Source organism: Rhinolophus ferrumequinum, chromosome 3 (assembly GCF_004115265.2).
Source record: "Rhinolophus ferrumequinum isolate MPI-CBG mRhiFer1 chromosome 3, mRhiFer1_v1.p, whole genome shotgun sequence".
Taxonomy (NCBI): domain Eukaryota; kingdom Metazoa; phylum Chordata; class Mammalia; order Chiroptera; family Rhinolophidae; genus Rhinolophus; species Rhinolophus ferrumequinum.
Window position 1 is genome coordinate 15,567,135 of NC_046286.1, and position 27,942 is coordinate 15,595,076.

The 27,942-nt window shown below is 37.5% G+C and overlaps 1 protein-coding gene across 5 annotated transcripts; it reads left to right on the plus strand.

Annotated features, from left to right (window-relative positions):
- The first annotated feature begins 8 nt into the window (after nucleotides 1–8).
- On the plus strand, nucleotides 9–26,134 carry SLC25A27 (solute carrier family 25 member 27). 5 transcript variants are annotated; one of them, XM_033101100.1, is made up of 9 exons: nucleotides 9–372; nucleotides 2,921–3,112; nucleotides 5,066–5,150; nucleotides 8,020–8,142; nucleotides 10,340–10,452; nucleotides 10,807–10,891; nucleotides 15,678–15,770; nucleotides 16,574–16,676; nucleotides 21,767–26,134. In XM_033101100.1, the coding sequence occupies exons 1-9, from the start codon at nucleotides 267–269 to the stop codon at nucleotides 21,851–21,853; spliced, it is 987 nt and encodes a 328-aa protein (XP_032956991.1). In that variant the 5' UTR covers nucleotides 9–266; the 3' UTR covers nucleotides 21,854–26,134. The 5 variants fall into 5 exon arrangements, 3 of the variants coding, with proteins under 3 accessions (XP_032956991.1, XP_032956999.1, XP_032957006.1); XM_033101108.1 differs by having other exon boundaries at nucleotides 48–372; nucleotides 21,513–26,134; XM_033101115.1 differs by having other exon boundaries at nucleotides 48–372; nucleotides 21,667–26,134.
- The last annotated feature ends 1,808 nt before the right edge of the window (nucleotides 26,135–27,942 follow it).

Sequence of the window (27,942 nt, forward strand, 5' to 3'; positions counted from 1 at the left end):
AGGGGCGGAGCCCGTAGGACTACATTTCCCAGAAGCCTCATGGGCTCTCATTGTTTTTCTGCTGTCAGTTCCCTGGACCACTCAAGCTTGGGGCTGCTAGGAAGGCTGTGTGTTCGCGGAGCCGGCCGGGCCGACCCCAGCCAGGGAAATGATCTCCGCCGCGCCTTTCGTCGGTTGAGGAAAGGCCTCCCTGGCAGGGTGGCAGGCCAGCCGCAGCGCGGGGCGCCGGTCACAAAGCGTGCATTGTCGTCCTGTCCTGCCGCTGAATGTCGGTCCCAGAGGATGAAGAGAGGCTTTTGCCGCTCGCCCAGAGATGGCCCCGAGCGAGCAAATTCCTACTGTCTGGCTGCGCGGCTACCGTGGCCGAGCTAGGTACCCGGTTGCCCAACACCTGGGCCTCTCCAGCGAGTCCTTGAGGCACCGCGCTGGGTGGTGGCGGCGGGGAGGGAAGGACCAGCGGGCGGCTTGGTTCCCGGGTGCTGCGCCCTCTTCTCCCACACGTGTCTGGTAGATGTGGCAGGGTGGGGGGCAAGACCAGCTTTCTGAGGAGGTGCGACTGGAGGTCACTGAGGTCTTTGCCTTTCCATTTCGCCTCCCCCAGAGGTGTGCTGTTGCTCCGGATCGTGGAGTTTTTAGAAGCTTCATGAGCTGTCATTCCTCAATAGGAATCATTTTCCTTTTAGTGAGGACCATTTTAAAAACACAATCCACTTTTCATCCTTATAAAATCATCTCTGTGATTTATATTCTTACACAGCCTCACTACATCATTGTCTGTTGGGTCCAAATTGTGGACCCAACTTGTGGGACTTCAGTTATTAATCTATCGCTTATTGAGCATCTACTCGGCATCTGCCACTTGACCTCTTTGAGCTTAATTCGTCTATATTGTGTTTATCTTGCAAGATTCTGATAAGTCAGTAATATATAAATGCTAAATCCAAGGCAGCACCCATTAATTATGACATTATTATAATTACTACAATGCTGAAGACTGTGGAGATACCCTTAAAAAGACCCAGCCCTGACGTTACAGTCTGGTGGGAGACAAGGAGAGACAGACAGTTACATTGTGCTTATTATAATGAAGGTATTAATAAGTATCATAAGAGCGTATAGATAGATGGAAGTTACATCTGCGTAAGCAAGTCAGAGAAAACATAAGGGGCCACCTAGAGTAGAACGATAATGACCTTGCATGAGCAGGTGGTGTTTCTTCCAAGGATTTTGTGACTAACATGCCTGTGTTCCCTGTGAAACCTTCATGTGCATTTTAAGATTACCCTTTCCTTTTCTTGTCTATTTAAAACAAGCAAAAAGCAACAGCTTTGATGTGTTATCATTTGTAAATGTTTGTCCTGTTCTAAAATGAGTTTATTTTGTATATCCAGCAGAGCCAGCATTTGATCTGTTGTTTTGCCCTTTGTGCTCCTCCACTCTTGCCCTTTGGACCCTCTACTTTTTTTCTCTCTCTTCCCAAAGCTGATGGAGATTTTTTTTTGTACAATTGATCAACTTTTTAAAAAAATTTAAAAGCAGATTGCTGAATGATTAGGTATTTCCAGGTTGTTTTTCTTTTCTTTTCTTTTTTTTTAACCTGATGTGTCCCTCTGTGACCAATACTTTTGTAAAAGAACATTCCTTCTGTTAAAAATTGGTGGAGAATTGTGTAGGGGCTGCTGCGATGGGAGATGGGGAAACCAAAATATGAGATGGTTTTGAGTGCAAAACAATTTAGGATCAGAACCTGAAGCAATATTTAAGTAACCAGCAAGAAAACCAAAATTATTTTGAGAGGCATAACCTATGCTAATATAGAGGCTCCTACATCTTAAGACTTCAGGTTTCATATTTCAATAAAGCATTGCTTGAATTCTCTATGTGTAAACTACTTCTGTTTTAGGGAAACTATCAGCAAGATATTAACTTTTCCAAAGACCAGTGGTAAGATTTGCTCTCTTCCACTCCTGTTTTATTTTTGGAAAAGGCATAGCTATGGTTTTGTATCAGTTGGTAGTCATTGAAAAGACTTATTATGTAATGTCAATAATGTTCACGAACTTATCTGAATCTGGTTATTTCAGTTACTCAGGACATTGTGTGTATAAAGTTACGGGCTTGATCTTCATAAGGTGGGACAATTAGCTTCACTCTGTTTCAAGGTAAAAGGTCTGTCTCTAATTCAAAATGTAATCATTAGAAAAAGGTTTTTCACGTACACTTGGTACTTGTCAAGAGGTCATGCATAAAAACTTATCAGGGCTGGAAAAACAACTCAATATGTGCCTTAATTGAAAGAATATTGAGCATGCCACCACCCTTGTATATAAAAGACAGCATTATAAACTCCATATTGCATATTCTGTATCTCAAACATCAGGTCAGTGACTCATCTACAGGTGAACATCACCCATGAAATTATAGAATTCAGCTTCATCCAGCATTTATTAAGAACTTAGCATAAGTAGTACACTATTCTAAAAGTCACACTGGATCTTAGTCATGGTTGCAGTCAAGAGGACATCACAGAATACGGATACCTAAAATTATTCCCATTGGAAAGCAAAACTTAAGGACAAAAGTCGATTTTAGACGAAATTTCTCAATAAAAAGAACCCAGGGCTTGTCACTTTTTTTCCCCTGGTGATCCGGGGTTACTCTAGAACAGTGATTTATAAATTTGGGAGTACATAAGAATCAACTGATTTCTAACTCCCCATCAACCCACTGAGAATTCACAAGCATGGGGCTAAGACATCTATAGTTTTTAACAATATACCTCAGTGATTCTCGTGTTTTCTAAAATTTGAGAAGTATCGATCTTGTGGTGACTGAAATATTAGTCCAACGATTTTAGATTTTTTTGTTTGTTTCTCTGACTATTGTGGGTCTCCTCCTTTTTTTTTCTGTTTTTTGTTAGCAACCTTTCCTCTCGATCTCACAAAAACTCGACTTCAAATGCAAGGAGAAGCTGCCCTTGCTCGGTTGGGAGACAGTGCAAGAGAATCTGCTCCCTATAGGGGCATGGTGCGCACAGCCCTAGGGATTGTCCAAGAGGAAGGCTTTCTAAAGCTTTGGCAAGGAGTGACACCCGCCATTTACAGACACGTAGGTATTTATCTTGATTCTGGCTGGTAAGTTTGTTATGAGTTCTGTATTAGTCTCCTCTGCTTTCTGTTTAGCTGTATCCAAAAACCAGTTAGTTTTTTTCTACTAAGGTGACAAAGAATATACAGAGGATGCCAGAAAAAAATGTATACACATTTTAAGAAAAAAAAACTGTATTAAAATTGTAATACTCAATATATCCCAATAATAAAAGACGAATACAAGTCACATTTGACTTCTGCAATTACAAGAGGTGCTCAAAGTGGTTACCATCGCCATAATTTTAATATTGTTTTTTCGTTTCTTAAAATGTGTATACATTTTTTTGGCACTGTATAGTCTCTAAAGAAGAAACTTAACTCCCAATTATTATTAAGGCATTATTGCCTTAAAATTTTAGAAATGAGTACAGAAGTATTTAGAAATGAACTGTCATGATATCTGTAGAGCACTTTAAAATAGTAAGCAAGAGAAATGAAGCAAATATGGCAAAAATGTTAGCCAATTGATAAATATCAAATACAGATATAGAGGAAGTTATATTATTTTCTCTACTTTTCTGTATGTTTGAAACTTTTTCTAGTAAATGTTTTTAAGTTTAAGAAAGAAAAACTAATTGATATTTTTCTCCACTTCGAGACTTTAAACACAAAATTTTATTTTTTTATTTTCTTTGAAGATGAAAAGACAATGCCAAATGTCACCCGTCTCTGTCCCACACATTAGAGACCAGGCTATTCGAAAGAGAATAGGGATGACTGTCTAATCCAGCTCTGGCAATAGAGTAAATGCAAAGCAGGTGATTTTTGCTTCAGTTCCCCAGGCTGCCTAACTAGCTCTGCGGGCCTTTGGTCTCTCTTAAAGGAAAATAGTTGTAACTACATTATAGCACAGGAGAACACTTTTTTGCTCTGCTTCCCGAGTGGCACTCAGAAAGCGAGGCGTTGTTTTCAGCTTGTGGATAGAACATAAACTTGGCTTCAAAAGAAGGTAGGACAGGTGTGGCATTTTTCTCCTTTACATCCCTAATGTTTCCTCAAGTATGAGGGGATCCTTGATCAGAAAACTGCCCAGTACTAATATTTACTGTTTTATTATTTTTAAAGCTTCAGTTCTTCAGATGAGTAAGTGACAGTGTATTCTTCAAGAACTATTCATCCAGAAGTATGCATAGAGATTATTATTGTTTTGTGGTACTTTGTATATTTTTGAATATCTTAAAATATTTCATAAACTTCCTGAAGTATCAAGAAAACCTCTCTATATCAATATCATGTAGTGATTTTAATGGTTTTTCATTTTCCATCCTTTTAAAATATTTTTCTGTTTTGCTTGTTTTGAATTTCACTTCTTTTCATTTATATTTTGTTGACCACCATATTTGGTTTTACCATTAAGATTAGTTTCATATGTTTGACACTGGATGGAAAAATTACCGTAATATAATAAACTATCCAATGAAGTTATACACGCTTATTGAATAAAAATGCCTGCTGTGTACCAAGCGCTGTACTAAGGCATATAGAGTAATGAAAACCTACCTTGAAAACTCATGGTCCGATGGAAAGATAAGAAAGAAAATCAAGTTAATTTTCAATCAATATGATAAAGACCATATTAGATGTATGCCAGGGTAGTTCTCAAGGGACAGAGGAGAAGCATGGCAGGTGCAAAGGAAAGCACAGCAGAGCACTTTCTAGAAAACCAGTTCTCTGAGTTGAATCTTGAAGACTAGTAGGAGGAGTTAGCAAAGCAGAGAAGGGAGAATCCATTCAAGAAAGATCAGACACGATGGGAGAAGACACGTGGAGAAGTGTCAGGAAGTCCGTGTGTCGGAAGCATAGGGTGTACTAGAGAAAGACACAGCTAGAGAGGCTGCCTGGGCCAGCTCAAAATGTCCTCTCGTTTTATTAAACACAAAGCTAAATTCACCTGTATAATGATCTGTTTTACACAGTGTACTCTGGAGGTCGAATGGTCACATATGAACACCTCCGTGAAGCTGTGTTTGGCAAAAGTGAAGATAAGCATTATCCCCTTTGGTAAGTTTTGTTTTGGAAATAATATGCTATTGCCTCTAAGACTTTAATGTTTATCCTTTAGATTTGTATAAAATTGTGCATTTGTACCAAAATTACCTCAAGTTATAGGCTTAAAATAAATGTTTACTATATAAATCCAAATAATTGAGCATTTACTGCACGTTATACAAACATACATGTACACAGGTATATAAAAATTGTCTCTCTATATTAATATTTTCATATTAGAAGAATCCTCACGGAGCACCTTTATTCCTTTTTCTACTGAGAAATCCTGGGCTTTAGAGTCAGACAGAGAGGGGCTCAAATTCCTACTCTACTACTGTGTAACTTGAACTTTATATGTTCAGTTTTCTCAGATGTAGAAGTAATACCTACTGTCAGGCTTTTGTTTTCGTAGGATTGGAAGAGATGATGAATGTAAAGTGCTTATCTCTTTACACATTTATAACAGAAACAGAGAGAAAGAGATTATTATAAATAATATACATAGAACGCCTATAAATCAAGAAAAAATATATAAAGAACACAAGGGAAAAATAGGAAAAGGTTATCAACAGGTTAGCAATTCACAAAAGAATATAAATATTCATTAAACATATAAATGTTCAAACTCACCAGTAATCACAGAAATTAATTAAAACTGTCTTTTAGCCATTAAACTGTTAATGGGAACATAAGTTACGATAGCCTTTTTGGAGCATAAAGTACCTGTTAGAATTTTTAAATGTATAAACTTTGGACCCAGCAACTCTTTCTTTGTAATTCAGCAATACTTGGACTTGCGCATAAACACACACACACACACACACACACACACACACACACACACAAAACAAAAAACAAAAAACCTGATTGTAGCAGTGTTGATAATAGCAAATTTTAAAAATTTAAATGACTAATATTTTGAAGTAGTTAAATAATGATATGTATTATACAGGGAAATATAACACAACTTTGAAAGAATGAGGTAGGTTTTATATAACTAACATACAAAGATACTTATAATATCTTTTCTTCTTCTTCTTATTATTATTATTATTATTATTTCTTATTATTAAAAAAAAAAATCCAAGTCAGAACTATAAGAAAAGAGCAATAAGCAGAATTTCACCTTCCAGGCAAAATCTCTCGGCCCTGTTTTTGAAAAATTGTAATGTACTAAGCTATACTAATTGCTTTCCCAGAGTCAGTGATGGAATAGATTGCATACGGTAATTCCCTCCAGAAGGGATAAGGAGTTCAAAGCAAATATTTCACTCTGAAGTCAACCCTCAGGTGCATTGGCATGATGTCTTTTGACCTAATCAGAACCATTCATTCAGTCATAGGTGAATGATTAGAGTGTGCCAGTCTTGTCCGTAATACTGAGACTGTAGTAATGAAAAAGACACGTCTCTTCCATCATTGATCTCACAGTAATAGAAACAGAGGCCTAAACCATCAGAATCCTGTCACAGTTACAGAGGAGGTAGTGGTTATGAGATCCATAAAGAGAAAAAAACGATAATGTGCTGTGCTCATCACTGAGGAGAAACAGCCTCCGATAGATTGTTGGTGGGAGTGTAAATTAATACAAGTTCTATGGAAAGCAATTTGACAGGACCTATCAAATGTCACGGAAATGTTCAGATTTCTCAGTGAAAAGTGATGCTCGTTGTATGCGTTAAGGTGTATCCATAAAATGGAATGCTATTAAAGTAGCTTTTAAAATGAGGCGGCTCCTATGAACTGATAGGAATAAGCCTTTAAGATACACTATTAGGAAAAAAAATCAAAGTGCAGAACAGTATACAACCTGTTATTATCTACGTGTGTGCTTTTAAAGGAATAGTTATAGATACATGTTTTGTGTGCACAAACTGCCGATTGTAACCTGGTGGTTAAGACCATGGGCTCTCCACACAGACAGCCTGGAATTACATCCTGCCTGTACCACTCACTAGTAGTTGTGTGATTGGAGCTGTCATTTTACCACTTGATGCCTCAGTTTCCTCATCCATGAAGAGGAAATGCAGTAGTACTAATGTCAGGGTTATTATGAGAATTAGATGATATTTTTAGAAAGGCTTAGAACAGTGCCGGAAACAATAAGCGTTCAGTAAATGCATTCTTATTCTCTCTAGAAAGGCCTAAGAAACTAGTCATTGTGACAGCCTCAGAGGAGGGGAAACGGGGATAGGGACCTTTCTTTCATTCTGTACCCATTTGTACCTCTTCAGATTTGTTTCAGAGTAAAAAGAAAGAAAATACCCCTTTTCCCCCAAGAGACTATTGCAGTGATCTAGGTAAAAGATGTTTGAGGCTTGGCCTGAGACACGAATAGCTGGAATGAAAGAAGAGCATAGATTCAAAGCCAGTTAAGTATAATAGTCTAGACTCCATCACTGTTGGCTCTAGGAGGTGAGAAGGAGGAAGAATTTAGGGACAGAAAGAGTTTCCTTAGAGAGAGCAAAGTTTTCAAAGCCCCCTCGGTTTGGTAAACTACTAATATAGTAGTTTATACAATTTAAGCAGCCTTTGTCTGCTAGACCGATTTTTACCTTTGTGCTGTTCTTATTCTCCTGTGGTCAGACTTAAACTGCAATTATCAGTTTAGATGTTTACATCTTTGAACCTACTGCCCTTCCTTTGAATTTCAGGCCACGGGAGGCCTCTGAAACTTCAGATTTGAATTTCAATTCCTTGTCGTCCTTTAACCCTTCCGTCTGTCGGCAGACAAACCATCTACTTTCCTCTGTGATTTGTTTGGGTCTGTTCCTTACTGTCTGAAACCTCTTATGCAGGGGCTATCCCAGTATTGTTTACTACAAAATTTGTGAAATTAATGATAACCTTTAAAAATGTATATATTTTTTTTAATAATTAGGAAATCAGTGATTGGAGGGATGATGGCTGGTGTGGTTGGCCAATTTTTAGCCAACCCAACTGACCTAGTGAAGGTTCAGATGCAAATGGAAGGAAAAAGGAAACTCGAAGGAAAACCATTGAGGTAAGTTCTCCATTTAACTGATTCCTTTCCGCTTTGCCAGCATCATATTTTGAACATTTACCTAATGGATGTATGCATTTTATAATTCAACAGTCAGGAAAGACATGAATTCTGACTACCTTCATTTGGAAGTTATATTCATTAAGAGGAGAGCTATGATGGATCTTTTCTCTGCATGACAAGGTGTACTTGTTCTTTACCAGACAGATTATGTGTGTGCTGTTTTCCCCGTTCATAGAAGCTCGGTATAAAGAGTTTGGTCATTAAAATTTTCTCTCGTGTGAACCCCCGTTTTACCATTGTGGCTTGCAGTTGTGGAAGTCACTAAGCATTTGTTTCTTTGTGTTTAGAAGAGGCCATCTCAGAAGGGTTGCATGATAGCTAGACTGCCTGGCTCCCAAGGTTCCCCCAAACTTGGTTTCTTTCCCTTTCTTTCTCGAAGGAGGGAAATAGCAAGGTTGACCTTGCAAATTTTTTCCATTTCCCTAATGCCATGCCTCCTCTTTTCCCAAGTTTATGTTTTAAAATTACGCCTTGGTGATATAAAATCCTCCTATTGCATTACCCTATATAATCAAAGTCTGCCTTCCTTTAAAGGGCTTCATGTTCAATAATTTATAAGCATACTACTGGGAAAGGGGCAAAATCTTGCAGATAGATAGGCTTCTCCGAGGATGAAAAGTACAGGATGCCTTGAGCTGAGTGTGAAGGGGTCTGCTCCTCTGCAAACTGCAGGACTGTGGCTGAGCCACAGATGAAGAAGGGTTTGGGGCCTCCTTTGGGAGTTCCCCCACTATCCACCACTCTCCCCTCTGCCACTCCTCTAGCTGACTCAGTGGAAAATGAGGTTCGGCTGCAGCAGCCCAGGCTTCTTTTTGGCCTTCCCAACAGGAAAAGAACGTGCACTGCAGACGAGGAAAGAAAACCACTCTGACTTAACCAAGTGTTTTACAGGATCCTGGGGCCTATTCTGTCATCTTGTAACAACGTCCAATTACTAAGTAGCGGGGAGAAGTGATCTTGCCTTGGTTGGATATATGGAGAGAACTAACTATTGGGATCCAAAAATAATCTGAATTTTAAACTTATCACCTCAATTTTTTTCCCCTCTCTTTATCTCCAATGGTGGAAATTTTTGGTTTCCTGTAGTAGTAAAGACATTGAATGTCATTGTAAAGAACATGTACCTTGGGATCAGACAACCTGGGATTCAAACCCAGTCTTGACCACATTTTAGCTCTGTAACCCCAGTCACGTTCCTTAACCTCTCTGAGCCTCAGTTTCCTCAGATGTAAATTGGAATAATACACACTTCATAGTTTTCAGGAATAAAATGTATCTTATGTATATTAAAAAGTCTGGTGCTTAATAAGTGCACAATAAATTTTAGCCACATTGACCACTCACTGTTAATGAGCGTAATTCCCATGCAGCATAATAGCAATCATGCATGCCCCCGCCAAAATATGTCATTTTATCTTTTTGGTGAGACTCAGAGCATGCAATGCCTGATTAAAAGCAACACAGCTAGTAATTGGTAATGGTAGCATTTGACTCTAGGTATTTCTAACTATATAAAATCCAGACTTTTATTTTATACCAGAGGTTTCCAGATATTTGGTTCATTGTTCAGCATCATTTTTTATCTGTGTATACAAAAATGACCAAAATAAGGATAAGGTAGTAAATTTTCATAAACCAAAGTATTCAATTTTAAAACCTCTTATGTGGCTGTCCTTCTTACTTTTTGATCTAAAAGTACCATTTCTTTTATGAGATTTTGTGAGGATCAATTTTTTTTATGTTATTTGGTGAAATTACAAAATTTACACGAACTAGTAAAATGAACCTAGATGTCTGATAATCCTGGTTCCCTCCTATAATTAATTTGTGCACTGATGATATACAATATCAAGAAAGAAATTTTAATCTGTTCAAAACTATGAGAAGAAGAGGATGATGCAGTTTATAAAGATTTCCATTAAAAGTGTTTGATGAAATGTTGGCCATTTTTCTAAAGGATTATGAAGTTTATCTGGAAATTAGACTTATGCGATTGCTTTAATTTCTAACAATTCTGGATAATTAGGATGTTATTTTACTCCAAATCATAACAGCTATAGGCAAACCTTATCTGATTGCATTCCACACATAGGAATGCGTAGAGTTTTTACATTTCATTACTATTTTCCTTTAGATTTCGTGGTGTACATCATGCATTTGCAAAAATCTTGGCAGAAGGAGGAATACGTGGGCTTTGGGCAGGCTGGGTGCCCAATATACAAAGAGCAGCGCTGGTGAATATGGGAGGTAATGGAAAATGGAAACTTGATTGATTTCTGTGAAGCCTAATTACCTTAATCATGATCAGTAGTCACATCAGGGAAAATGAAAAGTTTTATTATTTTTAATAACATATATTGGCAAGTCTTTTATTAATATGTTGTAATATCATAATTGAGTATTTTCTTTAGGGCATTTTCACTCTTTTCTACAGTGATATATGAAAAGGATTTCCAAAAATAAGCAAATTGTGACAATAAGGAGATAAGACCAAACGATTTTTAAGGTCTCCTCTCTACCCCACACCTTCCTCTAAGATTCACAAGATCTTAGTTGTTGAATAAATAAGCATTTAAGCCTTCTTTTTCTTTATGTTGCCAGATTTAACCACTTACGATACAGTGAAACACTACTTGGTACTGAATACATCACTTGAGGAGAATATCATGACTCACGGTTTATCTAGGTAAGTGATTGTTTTAGTCTTAGACTCTATTTTTTAATCTATAGCATATTTTCTTCCATATTTGGCATCCATTCCATTCTAAATTTTGTCTCTTTTGATTGGGCGTGTAGTGATATCACACTTAGAGAAAGGTGACAGTACATTTATAAAGAGTAATTTTCTTCAAGTTTGTAGCAGTTAAAATAGGAAGAGAGAGACAAAGTTGCAGAATGTTCCAGAGTAAACCGCCCCAAAGATTTGCACCTTGATGGGGGCCCTCCTGAGGTCAGACTCTGATGATCGATTCTCTAATTCAATTTAAGAATTATGTTTGAGCATCTTTTGTGTCAAAGGCACTGGGCATAGCAGGTACCAAAGTTAAACCCAGCTCCTTCTCATGGAGTTTACCAAAGCAGAAAACAAGACAAGTATAAAAACACTGTATAGTAAATGTTAAAAGAAAGTGACTATTACTGTAGAGTTGAGAGGAGGAAATAAAAATAAGGAAGGGCCCACAAAGAAGATAGAATTAGATACGTGTTATAAAGGACTGTGGTTCTTGACAGACAGACAGGAAGAGGCAGGTTCCAGGAAGGAACCGTTGTCCCTTAATCTCTTTGCAACATAGTTTCAAATATCCATTAGAGGGAGTTATTTTATAGATGTGTGTTGTCCTTAACATCACAGTCCTTTTATTTAGCTTCTGATCTTGTTTCCAAACTCTAGAACCCTTCATGCTATTGAGATAATCCCCAAAGCATATTAACAGTGTCAAACCAATGATACTTGGAGATATATAAATGATACCTAATTCAGGTTCACCTGAACTTAATATTCCTAGAGTAGTTTTTCTTCATTGTTCCTCTTTTAAAATAACCACTACCTTTAGTGTTGCGAGGGCAATCTCTTGATGTCTTTGCTCCCTGCTCTTTCCCATTCCAACGCTCACCCAGGCGTGTTCACAATCTACCAGACCGTCTCCACCCAACAGTCTGGGCTCCTCTTTCACAGAGCAGACAGGATGTTAGCCCTCCTTCCACTTTTAGCTCCCTCCCTAAAACATGTGTACTATCTGTAGCCTCCCTTACCTTCTTTCTGCCTGTCTTTGTGCAAGCTGTTTGCTCTGCCTGTGAGACTTTCTTCCTCAGTTGCTACCCAGTCGAGCCATCTTGTGAGACTTTCTCATCTTTCGTGATGCTTGTTTGTTCCAGCGTGAAGCTTTACTCTGGGAGCAGGACATTCAGGTCTATCTGAAAGGCCCACAGTGATATTATCTCTGTTTCTTTTTCATTGTCTTTCTACCCAAGTGGTCCTTGAAATCCCACACTTCTAACCTAAGATTCATGGATGTCCCAGCAGGTATAAATCTGCATAACGTACACTGCTCCATCTAACAGATGTGTCTTTTTTGGAAAGGCCTAAGATTTCCATCTGTATATATTCCAGGCCTCATCTGAAATAACTTAGCCTTATTGTTCTAATTCAGGTTTTGAAAAAAATGGGGTGATAGGAATTTGGTTCATTTTTGAGCTCCACCCACGGAATTAGGTTTTTAAATGGGATGGTGTGAGTGTGTGTGCAGTATGAGGCCGCTCAAACGTTGCTAACTCTATGAACTCACATCTAAGCAGGTAAAGAGAGCTGTGTGACCTGAAAGTTCTAGATGCAGTGTCAGAGGATACAATGAATGCTCATAGAGGCTCGAAGGGGATTGCAGCTGTGCAGAGAACTTTATACAAGCCATCCACATCTGAGGACAAAGGAGTTTGATATGAAGAGAAGAATAAAAATGGTGTAAGCACTGAATCAGGCAATTAAACATGGTGAAAATGGTATATTGTATGCTGTGTGTGTTTTAGCACAATTTTTTAAAAAATGGTGTCAGTAAAAATGAAGTCCTGGGGTAGGTAGAAGACAGTGGCCAGGATTTTAGTGAGGTGGGAAGGCAGGTGGCAATAAGGGAAGCAGAGAATAAGGGAATAAGGGAAACAGAGAAAAGGTAAGGAGTTGAATTAATGGCCAGGAAATTGGATAGAACAGAAAGACCAGGATAATCCCCCATTTTTTTTCTTTTTTTTAACTCGAGGTTACTGAGAGCTAAAACTATGCAAAAAGTGAGTCTACATTGTATGAAGATTACACACGACCATGATTAGTTGATGCTGAAGAGAATCACTGATTCTGACACGGTGCTGATGGAATATTTTAAACTAGACTTGGAGATAGCCATTTGGTCTCCTGGAGAGAACATAAGACTTGCCCAGTCACTTTCTGTTACCACTTCGGCTGTGCCCTGGACTGCATTTGGGGGTATTACTAACAAAGAGTGATAAAGGTCAATAGCAACACCCATTATAAGTAGTTTGGCAAAACCGATGTTCCTGTTACTACTCTATCTTCTCACTGTGACTCTAGGCGCCATCTTACTTGAGGCCTTTTTAATACATCATTTGCTCTCTTTTAATATTTATTTATTTAGTTAGTTTTATTTATTTATTTTTTTTAAAGGGGGACACAGCTCACAGTGGCCCATGTGGGGATCAAATCGTCAACCTTGGTGTTATTAGCACCACACTCTAACCAACTGACCTAACTGGCTTCCCCCTAGTATTTATTTTTAAAAGAAATCTAGCCAGATCATACTATGGCCTCAAAACAATTTGATGAGAATGGGATGAGGCCACTGGCAGTTGCATCCTAACGTCTCTGTGCCAAAAAGTGTCATCCGTTGCTCGAGGACGTTTTTGATGTGGTTAATGCAGGTGAAAAAGTCGCTTAATAATCAACTACAAGGGCTGCCCACGTTTTAAAAACAGAGTTTATTAATACTAACACTCTGTTAGAAGTAGCTTGACTCTTGCCGATTATGTGGAGAGGCACCCAGCCCTCCCTGAAGCAAATGAACAAGTAAAAATGTAGTGTTTGCTTCTAGTCTTTTAGGGAAAGAGGGAGAAGTCGTGTATCTGTTTTTACCCTATTTCTTTGTTCTTCCTTACCTCTTGATCCATTTTGTGGGCTGTTTCCAGGCGATAGTTTTAGAGGTTGGGTGAATTTTGTGCTAGTGGAGACATTTGTGTGTGAAAATATGAAGGTATATTAAAATCAATGATATTAAACTTTTAGTTTCAAAGAATCTGAACAAATAGGAAACAATGTGAAAAAGAGCAGTAGTCTGCATTATTAGAATATATACAGCGAAACGATGCATTCTTTCCACATAGGAAATGCCTGTCGTGTGGACAGAGACCCAAGGACAGTTATATGACGGTTGGGTCATGTGCTGGAGTATGTACATAGGTTCTTTGAGTTCCTCCTCTTGAATTCAAGTAGTTCTAAAGTGCTTTTTTTCCTTTGAATTTTGAATCTTGACCTGAAAGAGGTAAAAAGAGTCTGGGTCCTTTCTGCTACAGCAATTTAGAGTAAAAGAGAATATAAAGATTCCTAATGCACTTTCAACTTGCCTACCACAGAACCTTCAGAGATTTCAAAAGCCTTGGCACAGAAGTCAGTGGTCCTTCTCTCTGTAAGGTATTTGACGCACCAAAAAGACGTACAAATTTTACACAGTTTTCCTTCCTAGCTTTCCATGAGCCAAATATATGCTATTCTTCAGACTCCCCTGACCCTGGTCTACGGAACCAGCTGCCAGCTTCTGGGACTGGGGCCTTGTGTTTTCCGTGACTCAGATGGACCACCCCTCTTCTCATCACCTGACTTACTCCTGAAAAAGTTTAAAGCAGTTGATTTTGTGTTTGTGGAATTTTGATCACGTTCCCGTATTGCCCTTCTCATGCCTACACACATAATGAACTGCTAGTGGCTTCTAAGCTTTTCAGTCACTCATTTATACACTCTTGTTTTACTCATCAGTAGATTGACCACACGGATTTTGTCTCTTTTGTGTTACAAGAAGACTTTTTCAAGGAGTGATTAACCCTTGTTGGGTAAAGAGAGAGGGGTAAGCAGAAACACATCAGACCCTGTGCCTGAGCGTAGTTTGAAGAAAGAACAGAAATTTTCCAATTAGATGGGGTGTAGGACCTTCTAAATGAAAGAATTAATGGCATGGAGGTGTTAGTACAGTAAGTACAGAGAACTGCACTTAGTTATACTATTGTTAGAGTGTAACAGACAAAGAGAGAATATCAAGAATAAAATCAAACTCCCTAAATAGCCTTCACGGACGGCTCTCTGCCTACTTCTTGGGTCTTTCGTCTGGCTGCACTCTTCCTCCTTCAGGACACTGCTGCCATGTTGGTTGCTTTCTGTGTCTTAAACACCCCGAGAGTGTTCCTGCTTCTTTTCCTGTGCTCTTCCTTCTGCTTGCAAGACTCTCCCTCTAGATCTTCACGTAAACACTTCTTTTTCACCAGGTCTCGGTTCTTCTGTCACCCCAAGAGACTTACTATTACTATTACTGCCCTGTTACCTAGTTACTCCCTATCACGTTACCCCATTTTTTTCATAGTGCACATCAGCATCTGAAATTGTTCATTTCTTCTCAGCCTTTCCCCAGGTAGTGTAAAGGCCTTGAGGGCAGGATCGTTCTTATGTGTCTTGTTCACTGTCCAGAAGGGTACCTGCCACCAGTAGGTGTTCAGTGTGTATTTATTGACTGACATTCTTTTGTTTTTTTCCTACCTCATTAATGAATTAATTTAGCATTGGTTTCAAGCTACAAGAGCATGATTTATGAGGCATGCTACAGTAATATATTTAGTGTTCATTCTAAATAATAAATTCCCTTTTCTTAAAATTGAGAAACTGCTACAGATTACCTTTCAATTTCATTTATTTGTATCTATAGTTTATGTTCTGGACTGGTAGCTTCTATTCTGGGAACACCAGCTGATGTCATCAAAAGCCGAATAATGAATCAACCACGAGATAAGCAAGGAAGGTAGGTAGAAAGTCTTTAATATCCATGTGTCTAACTGTCTATAATAACACTGTTCTTTAAAGATGTTTCCCTTATTTATTCTTGATAGAAACGTATTTATGTGTTTATGTGTTCAACCAGGAAATTGTTTTTATGCAATTACCTGTTCTTTGATGAAAAAGTACTGTACCTTTGGGGAAATAAGCTAATTTAATGATCAAATTATTTAGACACAAGATATTTATTGTGACTTTATAGTTTTCAAACAGTTTTTGAAAACATCTCTGCTGAGAATTTGCAGAGCACTTTCTTCAGAAGCTTATGACTTACAGGTAACATGGAAAATTTGATCTGATATAAAACACTGTGTTCTCTCTGGATTAGATCAGGCAGACTGAATTTTAAGCATAGTCAACCATGAAAATATCTTTAAACTCAAAAGACGTGATCTGTTAGGTTGGTGCAAAAGTAATTGCAGTTTAGAAGGTTAAAAATAACTGCAAAAACTGCAATTACTTTTGCACCAACCTACTATAATGTCATTTCCTTATAATGCTGATGAAGATACCGTGGAAACTTAACTCTTCTTTATATTAGTTAGTCTAGGTAAAATTGGTTTTGTTATATACATCATTTTGCTTAAAGTTGCAGAACCGATCGACATTGAGTGAGGACTTACTATATACAGAACCACAAGTATTAATTGTTCTAAACTAGCAGAAAATAACATATAGTAAGTTCCTTAGGCTATTTTTTATTTAAATTTTATTTATACATCTATTTACACACAAGTAATTTAACAAAATTGTCTTGTTTCCTTTTAGGGGACTTCTATATAAATCATCTACTGACTGCTTGCTTCAGGCTGTTCAAGGAGAAGGATTCATGAGTCTATATAAGGGCTTTTTACCGTCTTGGCTGCGAATGGTAAAGTTAGGTCTTTCCTTCCTTTGTTTTTGTTTTCTATGTACTTAAATTACTTTTAATCTATAAATATTTTCCCTTTTCTCTTCTGGTTTTTTGCCTGGCCCTGTCCCTAAGCCACAATTCTTTCTTTCTTTATTATGTTTCTTTTTCTTTCCTTTTACCTCTTCTCAGAGTTCTATTTCCTTCTTTGGTAGATTAAAGTAATTCAGTTATGTCCAGAAATAAATAGGCTGATATTCTGTTATTATAAAGCCAATGGATAGATTTTCTGCTATGTAAAGCCTTTAGTAGTCTATTTAACCAAAATATTATTTTTTCGGACAGGTAGACAGATTACATACTAGAGACTATTCCTATGAAAATGTTACTGTTTCAAACACAATTTGTTACTTTGATGGCAAATGTTGTATTACCCATTAATACTTACCACAAAGCTCTGCTTAGTAAGAAAGCATTATGTTATTTTTATTTAGTTTGGATGTTATATTTTATGAAGTGAACCAAGAGGGAGAATTAGACAGACTTATTTAAGTAAAATAATATACAGAGGGTGCCAAAAAAATGTGTACCCGTTTAAAGGAAAACTGTATTAAAATTGTAATACTCAATATATACCAATAATAAAAGATGAATACATGTCATGTTTGACTTCAGCAATGACAAGAGGTGTTCAAAGTGGTTACCATCAGCGTCCAGACACTTCTGATTATGGCAAACTACTGCTTGAGCAACGTTGACCAAAGTGTCCACTTGTATCCCGGCACATGCTGTTTGAATTTCGTCACACAGCACCATGCGTCTCAAACTTATCCCGAATGTGGACAGTTGTTAGGCGTGTTGGAGGTTCTGTTGCATACTCACGCCTCCATTGTCGTTGTACTTCTACAACAATGTCGAATTTCAAATACCACTTCAAAATGGTCTTGCGCTCCTCGAATGACAACCATGCTTCCACCATTTTATTTGACTGTCCTGCGTGTCGCATGGTGACGCTAGCATTCATTTGGTTAATGCCATCTGTTGAGCTACACATTGCTACCATAATTCAACTTCAAAAAGTAATACATAGATAACATCTCTTAAAATGTGTATACATCTTTTGGCACTCCCAGTATATAATAAAATACAAGGTACTCAATTATTTTGTAAGTTAGAAAATATTTGAAAGAATGAATGATTTATGGGTTTAGAAATTCAAATAATCAGTACTTTATACAATATAATATCAAGTGAGCACCTACTGCATGCAAAGCTCTGTACTCAGTGCCTGGCTCTGGGATAAACGGAAGAGTCTTGGCCCCTGGAGCTGCTAGTCTAGGTGAGAACAAACACTGAATAAGAAACTAGGAGTGATGAGCAGTAGGGGAAAAGTGTGTGGTACCATGGAAATATAAATATAAATATAAAAAAACATATATACATATTGCAAGTAAGTACAGCCTAAGTTGAGAGATTGAGAAAACCTACTTGGAGAATAGACTTTTGAATTGAGATTTGAAGAATGAGTGGTAAAAAGGGTAGAAAGGAACATTCTAGGTAGAGGGAATATTTGGAGTGGACAGAGAACACGATGAGTTCAAGGAACTGAAGGAAGCCCAGCCGGCCAAGGCCCAAGACATGGAGGAGAACTGCACAGGCCGAGGCCAGAGAGAGGCGGGGCTCAGATCGGGAAGGGCCGTCTGACCCATCAGAGTGAGGGGCAGCAGCTTGATGACACGTGCATGTTTAGAAAGATCATTCCGACTGCCATGTGGCGTGGGCACATTTGCAGGGAAGATTTTAGTTTAGTTTTGGACAAGTTTTGAATGCTCACAGGACATCTAAGAAGAGTTATCTAGACGATTAGCTTAATATATTGGTCTGGATCTTGGAGAGAATATGGGGATAGAGATTTAAATTTGAGAACTGTCCACATATAGATGGTAATTGAAGCTTTGGTAATAAATGACATCACCAAGGGATAGTAGGTATCTATTAATATGAATTTAATAGCCAAAGCCCTTGGGGATATCTGATACAAAAGCTTACCCAAGTGGTAAAACATTTCTATTGTCTGGATTATACCTGGATATTATCTCATCTGTGGATATTTCTTACTGGAAAGGAAGATTTTGATTTGGCCTACGTGAACCAGACACTATTACAAGTTCTGATAATACTAAGGAATAAGAATGTTTATTTTTTTGCACTAGAAAAGCTTACAATGTGATGGAGAAGATAGACTTACATACTTAAAGAAGATAGATTTAAGTACTTAATATTACAGAACTAATAAAGCTAATATTACCAAATCACTTTGGTATATGGCCAACACTGTGCTAATCATTTTTATGGCTATCTCTTGGAATTCTCCCAACCTCCCAATAGATAACCTCCCAATCTATTTAGCAGGTTACTATCAGTTCTCTCTTTTATAGAGGAGGAAACAGAAACTTACAGAATCCTATAGATAACTTGGCCAAGGTAGGTGGTTATCAACTAGTGGAGCTGGCAGGTCCAACCCAGGCAGATTGGCTCCAGAGGACATAGTCTTACTAAGGAAGCTGTATTCGTGCTCTACCAGTGGTATGAACAAAACGCTGCGGGAACATGAATAGTGGAGTAAAAATGGCTTTCCCTGTTTAAGAAGTCTTAAATGGCTGCACAGTGGTGATATTTGATCTGAGCCTGAAAGGGTCAGTAGGCAGTTGTCAAGAAAAGCGTGAGGGATCAGCACGAGCACAGGCATCAAGTCACGTGTGGGCCTGATACTCAGAGAACCACGGACAATTCAGTGTGGCTGGAGACTGCGTCCCAGAGGGGAGTGGTGGGAGAGAATTCTAGAGAAGGTAAGGACTTGGTGGAGAAGGACCTTGTGGGCCAAGTTTTGTACTTGATGTGTCACCATCGTTAGCAAGCAGCTGCTCAAACATGGGAGCAATGTACTGAGATTTGTTTGGGGACAAGATTACTTTGGCAGCAATATAGAAGATACTTTGAAAGCTAAGGTACAAGAAAGGAGGCTTCGACAGTGCTCTAGCCAGGAGACAACTGTAGAAATGGAGAGAAGATAGATTCTAGGGACATTTATGGTTAACTGCACAGGACTTAGTAAATGATATATAGAAGGTGAGGGAGGGAAAGAAGGAAATGGGACTTTTAGGTTTTCTAGTACGGGAGACTATGAGGACGGATGAGACCATTCATTAAAAACAAAACCAGGGTCAGGAGGAGTGAGGGGCAGAGAGAACTTCGAAGGACAAAGGAATACTGAGACCACTTATTTGACCCATTGTCTTTTACGTGAGATTCAGGAAGCATAGATGACCAAAAAAAAAAAAAAAAAAAAAAAAAATGAGTACTTAATACGTGACAACAACTGGGCAAAGCTCTTTACACACATTATTTTTTAAAGTCTTACGAGAACCTAGTAAAAAGGTGGTGTTATCCTCATTTTTCAGGTGAAAACCATGGCTCAAAGTAGAAGAAACTTGGTTATGTTCATACAGCTAGTCTGTGGCAGAGCTAGGAAGTGACCACAGGTCTGTTTACCTCTAAACCCACGCTCCTAAATAATGCAGTATACTGAGGTACCCAAGATCCTATAGCTGGTCATAGAAGTTTTAAAAGAAAAGAGACAGTGTGTAGTGATGGCGAGCTGTTCCCAGAGGAAGGCTGGCTAACAACCAGAGCTCACCAGGATGACGCCGCCTTGGTGACTCACCGCAGTGCATGACCCTGACCTCAGAAACCTGACTCGTGAGCACTTTCAAGTAAACTGGCCTCCCAAATACAGGTTCACTTCAGATGAGCTCACTGAAATTGATGAGCAGACCACAGTGATCACCTCATTCACACTGAGAAACCTTTGGCAAGTGACCCTCTGGACACCGTGCTTCCTCCTAAATTCAGGCTATGCAGGGAGCCAAGTTATAATCGGAAGGTAGCTTGCTGAACACAGAATAATAACAGGAAGAGCTTATCGGTAGACTTAATACTTAAGAATATTAAGCTAAGAGCCCTTATGTGTTCCAGTCCACAATAACAGGCATGGAGAAGGGCTCGGCTTTTGTTCTAATAGCTAAGGCAACAGGAAGAGCAGAGAAGACAACATGGGTTCATATATCTATACTTGGGTTATTTTCAATGGTACAGCTGTGCCAGTGAGGAAAAAACTAGTAGATATGCACGGCCCACATGCATTCCTGCACAGAAGCTCAGTACATCCCATTTATATACTCCCCGTGTTATTTGGCACATAGATCTCCCTCTTCCACTTCTATTCAAAACCCAGCTGAACTCAATCCCAATCCCTTCCACTAGGTAGAGGTAGTATGACCTCGTTTTGCTCAATCCCTGATTAATATGCAAATATACAAAAAATATATGCAAATATATACAAAAAATATATACAAAAAATAATATGCAAAAAAATATAATATGCAAATTAATATTTGATATAGTTTAGTTGCTATGTCACTAACATAAGTCTAATTACCAGAGCAATTAGGAATGACTGCGTAGTCCCCTCTTACCTAAGACCTCTGCTCCTTGATCCGATTGCAACATGCTAATAGGCATTTGGTTTTTAAGCCTCAGTGTTTTCATCTGCAAAAATGGTATATTGATCCCTTTCCTTTCTATTGTAAATTGTTCAGAGCAATCTATCTGTGGGAAATATAAGACAGGAATATGCTTTCTAAGTTATAAAGTGCTTTACATAGGCGAAATATCAAAGTATTTGTTTTCAGCCGAGGTGGATTCAAAATGACTCTGTCATTCAAAGATGTGTATATATATATATATGTAGAATAATTGCTTTGAAATATGCACTAACTTCTTTGGTTAATCTTTCAGACCCCTTGGTCACTGGTGTTCTGGCTTACTTATGAAAAAATCAGAGAGATGAGTGGAGTCAGTCCATTTTAAGCCCTTACAGATACAGTGTTCATTCAGTATCGTTGAAATATGGGCATCTGCAACATACCCCCTATTATTTCTACCTCTTTAGGAAGACATCTTACTCTACAGAGACTGTGATTTATAGGGGGCAGCACTTTATTTTTCTCTGGAAACCCGAGTTCTCTTTGACTCCTCTTTTTGTTCAAAAGCAATCTGGTTGGATCACACACGGCCACCCAATGAGACCCAGCACAGCACTTTCTGAAGAAGAATGGAATCCTGGCCACTTACCTTGAGAGATCTGACCTTCGAGAAGTTATTCTATGCTCAAGAGCCCGCTTAGAGGAGAAGTGCCAGAAGGGAGACAGCATCTCAGAACCAAAGCAGACAATAGGAATGGGGGAAGACCACACACACACATACATACATACATACATAGTGATTAAGAAATATATTTAACCTGTATGTCAGTATTTTCAAATGAAATTTGACAATTCATTTTTCTGTTGTTAAAGTGCACATACTGTAAATTAAAGAGAGGTGAATGAAAATCCATAGACATTTTGAATTTCCGTAGAGTTGAAGGAAGCTGATGTACCTTTTCTTGCCAGGAGGATGAAAAAAATCAAGTTGCGATGATGTTTGGATTTCAAGGAAAGCAGCTGCTTTCTGTCAGTGCCCCATCATTGGTTAGAGCTGTGTTAATTGGTTAGCACTCCATTGCATATGCTAAGGACTTCCTGCCAGCCATGCACTCTGAATTTTGATGAGAACAAAGAGTATTTACTTTGTTCCATATCCCATTGCAACTTGGATTTGTTGCTAGCTCTCGAAAATGTTCAATATATTAAAAATCCAACGTACTGGATTAAAGTTAAGGTGGATAGATCTTTTTAATAAAGCAACTTCTGTTATAAGCTTTTTAGTGGCATTTTAGAAGCCAGGCTAAGATGAAGTCAGCCAGTTCTGACATGCATCTTCTTGTCTCCCCTTCCCTACCACTACGGGCCCTAGAGAGAGAGAGAACTCAGAAATGATACTGAAGCTATCTCTAGCCTGAGTCTTATTCAGTTTGGCAAAGCTTCCTGCCTAAAAAAATTCCTAAGTATAAACTGCTTATGGTATACAGTTGTCTCCAATCCCTGAGTTACATCCATGTTCTAATTGTAGAACAGTGATTTCCTTGGATTCACCTGTCAACTACCGGCTCCCCCAACCTCAGACAGTAGGCATTTCTGGATGGATGGCTACAGTTATGGGTAGAGGCTGTAACTGTCAAAAAAGGAAAACTCAAAGCTGACCCCAAAAAAACCTTGGAGCAGACGAAATAGAATTTGTTATGGACATGGATGACGCTAGTCAGAAAAATGTTTACGTGCTCTGTAGTTGCACTAATGCATAATCACTGCCATTCAAGAGGGGAAATATCCTTTAAAATATATTTTAATGTGATGTACTAATTTGCAGTAGCTTATTGTTTTTTTATAGTTTGCATAATGTGGAGTTTAATCTCTTAAAATCTTCAGATGGTGTACTTTTCCATTGTATTTGTCAATCTGAATTGAATTGTTAAATATATTTAAAAGAACAGTATGTACTTAAATTCCCAAATGTTCTGCATTGGAACCACTTGGGGAACTTTTGATTTTTTTATGCTTTATAATATTTAAAATTACGTAAAGACTGGGTCAAAAAAAACTATATGCAAACTGGTTCATAAAAAATTTTACTTAGCTTTATTCTTTGAGGGACTTGGGGTGAAAAACATTGCTTAAGTACTGAGACTCTTTCTTGGTATCTGGATTCAGCATGAATAATTGCAGGAATTTTTTTAACCTGAGATGATTTCTTGGGATTATCTGGCATAACCCTTTCATTTTACATGTTTGGAACTAAGCCCCCGAGAAGTAGAGTTGTTCATGCTCGTAAGTTACTTAGTAGCAGAGCCAGGATAATAATACAGATCTCCTAATTACAACCGAAATGTATTGTAAAGTTTCTCTGTATGACATTTTTTTTGCCATACACATGTTAAATGAATTTGAATTGTCTTTAGCATCAATTTTAGAATGGAGTCACCGTGCTTTAGCTTGAACATTAAGACCCTCCATAATCTGACGAAATCCTGTATATTCAACACAGATATCCTATCACAGTCATACTTTCTAGTGAAATCATATTCATTAACGTATCTTGGAACTTTGTTTTATCTTTACCCACTTGAAATCATCTTGCTCCTCTCCCAAATAAACAACAGAAAATAAAAAGGAATAAAAATTTCAGTAATTTTGTGTCCATACTGAAAGACTTAACCATTTCAATCTCACTATCTTATTATATACTACTACTATATGTGGTATTTATCTTCAGCTCAGTATTGACAACACTTAAGATCTAAGCTTCTTTTGCTTAACCACGTCTTTTCTCCTCCCAAATGATTTTTTTTTGGGGGGGGTCATGTGAAAATTTATTACTACTGTGTTTTCACCATCAAAATTGAAAAATACATATTTTAATTATATAGTCATTTATATGTATAAGTGAATTAGCATATATATCTAGATAAAATGTCCTAGATTTGCTTTTAGTAAGGAATAATGTGTCTCCAAATCCTATCTGATTACAAGTGACTAGAGGTAGAACTAAGTCTTGTTTTTATATAAATCTCTACTTTCATAAGTAGCATTTATTTGCTGTTAGGTACTCAACAAAAGTTGATTACAGTTACATATACCATGAATCAATTTTGTCTTCATTATTTTAAGAATATCGTAAGACTAATCCGAATTTTTTTTCACTTTGTTAAGAAAAAGGATACAAATTCAGGGAGATTTTAAATGTAAAAATTTTGCTGTTCTGTCATTTTCAAAGCTGTAAGCACAACCATTTATTTACAATTGAAATTGTTATGTATGGTTTCTGTTAATGAAAATAGATTCCCTCAGGACCTCCAATGGAAAAAAAAAAAAGTTTAGTTTTAACACTTGTGGTTAAAAAAATTAGGGGTGAAATACTAAATTCTCTTCTCCCCAATTAAACCAGGACTCATTAAAGTGATTACCAAATAAGTATACATTATTATTGAATACCAGATAATATGGAGGAAAGACAGCGTGGATTCTAAAGACCTTTATCCTTCTTTGGGTTTTACTTCTGACAAAGCAGTGTAACTATGATCAAGTCCCTTTTCTTGATTTCTGTTTCTTTATAAGATGAACTGTTTGAACTCTAAGATCTTAAATTGCACGTTCTTGAAGGGGCAAATATATTGAAGCCATGTGAAAAAAAGGATTAAAAAATGTATTGGGATTTTTTCCCCCTAGATTTAATTAATCTCTCATATGTTAAGATTGGGAAAGGTTTATTGAGGCCTTAAAGTACACTAATACAAACTTTTTATATGGCTGGCGAGTGTCACCTGGAAATCCAGAGTTGCAGTCATCTTCCTTCAGACAACTCCAGGCATGGCACCCCATATTTATCCCTTCAGTTGCTCCTTCATACACACACACTATAAAAATTAAAATCCTTAATACTATACCCAAGAACCTCTCAATCTGACCCCAACCTGTTTTCCTAACCTTTGCATTTTACTGCACACCTGGCACTCCACCTCCTTTTTAAATGCACTGCTCACTTACTTCTCTGGAGATGCTCTTGGCTGCATCTCATGCAGTGTTCATGCCGTGCCCTCCACACAACTCCTCCCATCACCACCACCCATTCCTCTTCACTTCCTTCCAATGGTTAAATCCTACTTTAATATCTAGAATGATCTCTGAAGACTTCAATATCTTCAACCCCCTGTGCTCCCGTTGCATCCTCTACTGCGGAAAAGTTTCTACATACGGATGTGTGCCTGCTTCCCCTGTACAGAATGAACTGCTTACAAGCAAGGACGATCTGTTATAACTGTTTCTCTTATACAAGTCAAATAGAAGGTATATGCTGAATTCAGAGATTTTTGGGGGGTGGAGAGAGAAAAACATTTATGCACACATGATGAAGTCATGTTGTTTTCCTCCTACCTTCAGAATAATAATATTGGGTCAGTGACACTTGATTTCATGCGATTACCATATTAAGTGCTTAACTGCATTTCCAAAAGATCCTGTGTGTTCAAGCATGTAATTATTATTATTTTTGAGAAGTATTCATCAGTTTAATAGCTATTCCACAAAAATCTAGAATTTGATAGTTTTAAATAACATATTTGGTTAGTTGATTAAAAATTAAAATGTGATGAGTTTATATTATTCTTCATTTTAAAGTGTGTATGGAAATTATATCACTAATTTGGCCTTCACGGATACCATACAAATGCACATTTTACCCACTCAAGTGTTTTACTATTTCTGAATTTTGAGGAATACATGATTATTTTTCTCTCCCCGTACTTTACCCCCAACAGGCTGCTGTGATTGTCAACAGCAGCAGGATCCACTTTGAAGGTTTGATAAAAGCAGATGAAGATGCTAAAAGGTGTCTGTTTGCTGAAAATGTCTGGTAACAAACAGGAATATATGTGAGTAAATATAGTGCATTATTCTGATTTTTAAAATAAAATGTTTTAAAATGGCTAATTGGCTGTTAAGTGTTTCCTTTTGTCCTGGTGTCGTTTCGTTCTGGAGCATTTGTTAGTTAAAATGATAATAACTAATTTAGAGATGATTTTTAAATCTTAATCTTTACTTTTCACAAGTGAAAAGAAACTGGCTTAATTTAGGATGTCAGATTTTAAGTACTTATATTAGCAAAAAGGATGTTTATACCTGTTGCTATATATTTATTAATTTATAATAAATCCAGTTCTGCTATTAATCCATTTCTCCTATTAATCCAGTTCTGCTCTGACTAAAAAGGATGGATAACTCATAATTACAGTGATGGACATGCTCACTGGCTGAGGATAGAAGAGCAAAATAAAATTGGAATTACTGTAAACATTGGAGAATTAGTCGTCTTTTTTGATAACATGTTCTATTTTGATTTCCACCGTACTATTCCCTCCTGTCACTACCGTGTTCCCCCAAAAATAAGACCTAGCCGGACCATCAGCTCAAATGCATCTTTTGGAGCAAAAATTAATATAAGACCCGGTCTTATTTTAATATAATATAATATAATTTTAATGTAATATTATATTAAAATAATTTATATTAAATATTATATTATTTAATATATTATTTTAATATAATATGATATAATATAATATAATACCCGGTCTTATATTAAGACTGGGTATAATAAAATATAATACTGGGTCTTACATTAATTTTTGTTCCAAAAGACGCATTAGAGCTGACGGTCCAGCTAGGTCTTATTTTCGGGGAAACACGGCTATATTTTTCTTTACTACTTTTCAGTTGCTTTGCTGCCAAGTCCTTAAATTTTGGATCCCAAGGTTCTCTATTTTTGGCCCTCTTCTCAATTTTCATTCTCTCTCTAGGAAGAGCCATGCATTTCTGTGATTTCAGCTACTACACTTAGGTGCGTAACGCCCAAACACGTAACAGGCTCTCAGTAAATGGTAGATGTTACCATTACCTGTGTTTCTGGTCCTTACTCATTTCTCAAGCTTCCGTCATGTTTTCTCAATTGTCAATTATGTATATAGATATACTAGGGTGGCCCACAGTCCTTATGAGCTCAAATTTCCCAACATTAAATCCCTTTTTTTGTACAACTCCTTCCCTGCCCTTTAAAGTCTGCGTTTCCTCCTGATTCTCTCTTGCACTACACAGCCAGTTCTGCAGCCAAGAAACCTCAGGGCCTCCTTAACTCCCCATTGGTTTTCTTTACTTATGGTCCAACATGCTTAAATATATTTATAAAAAACTACAGTCAATATATCTTATGCACATAGATGTTCATAACATCTATAAGCCTCACTCACACCTATTAGGATGGCTCTCATAAAACAGAGCAAAACAGAAAATAACGAGTGTTACTGATGAGGTAGAGAAACTGGAACCTTTGCATTGCTGGTGATAATGTAAAATGGTATAGCTGCCGTATAAAACAGTACGGGAGGTTCCTCAAAAATTAAACATAGAATTACCATGTCATCCAGGAATTCCACTTCTAGGTATGTACCCAAAAAAATTAAAAGCCGGGACTTAAACAGGTATTTGTACACTAATGCTCATAGAAGCATTTTTCACATAGCCAAAAAGTGGAAACAGCCCAAACGTCCCTTGATGGATGAATGGATAAGCAAAATGTGGTATATATACACAATGGAATGTTATTCAGCCTTAAAAAGGAAGGAAATTCTGAGACATGCTACAACATAGATGAATCTGGAAAACATGCTGAGTGAAATTAGCCAGACACAACTGGGCACATATTGTATGACTCTACTCTATATGAGATATTGTATGAT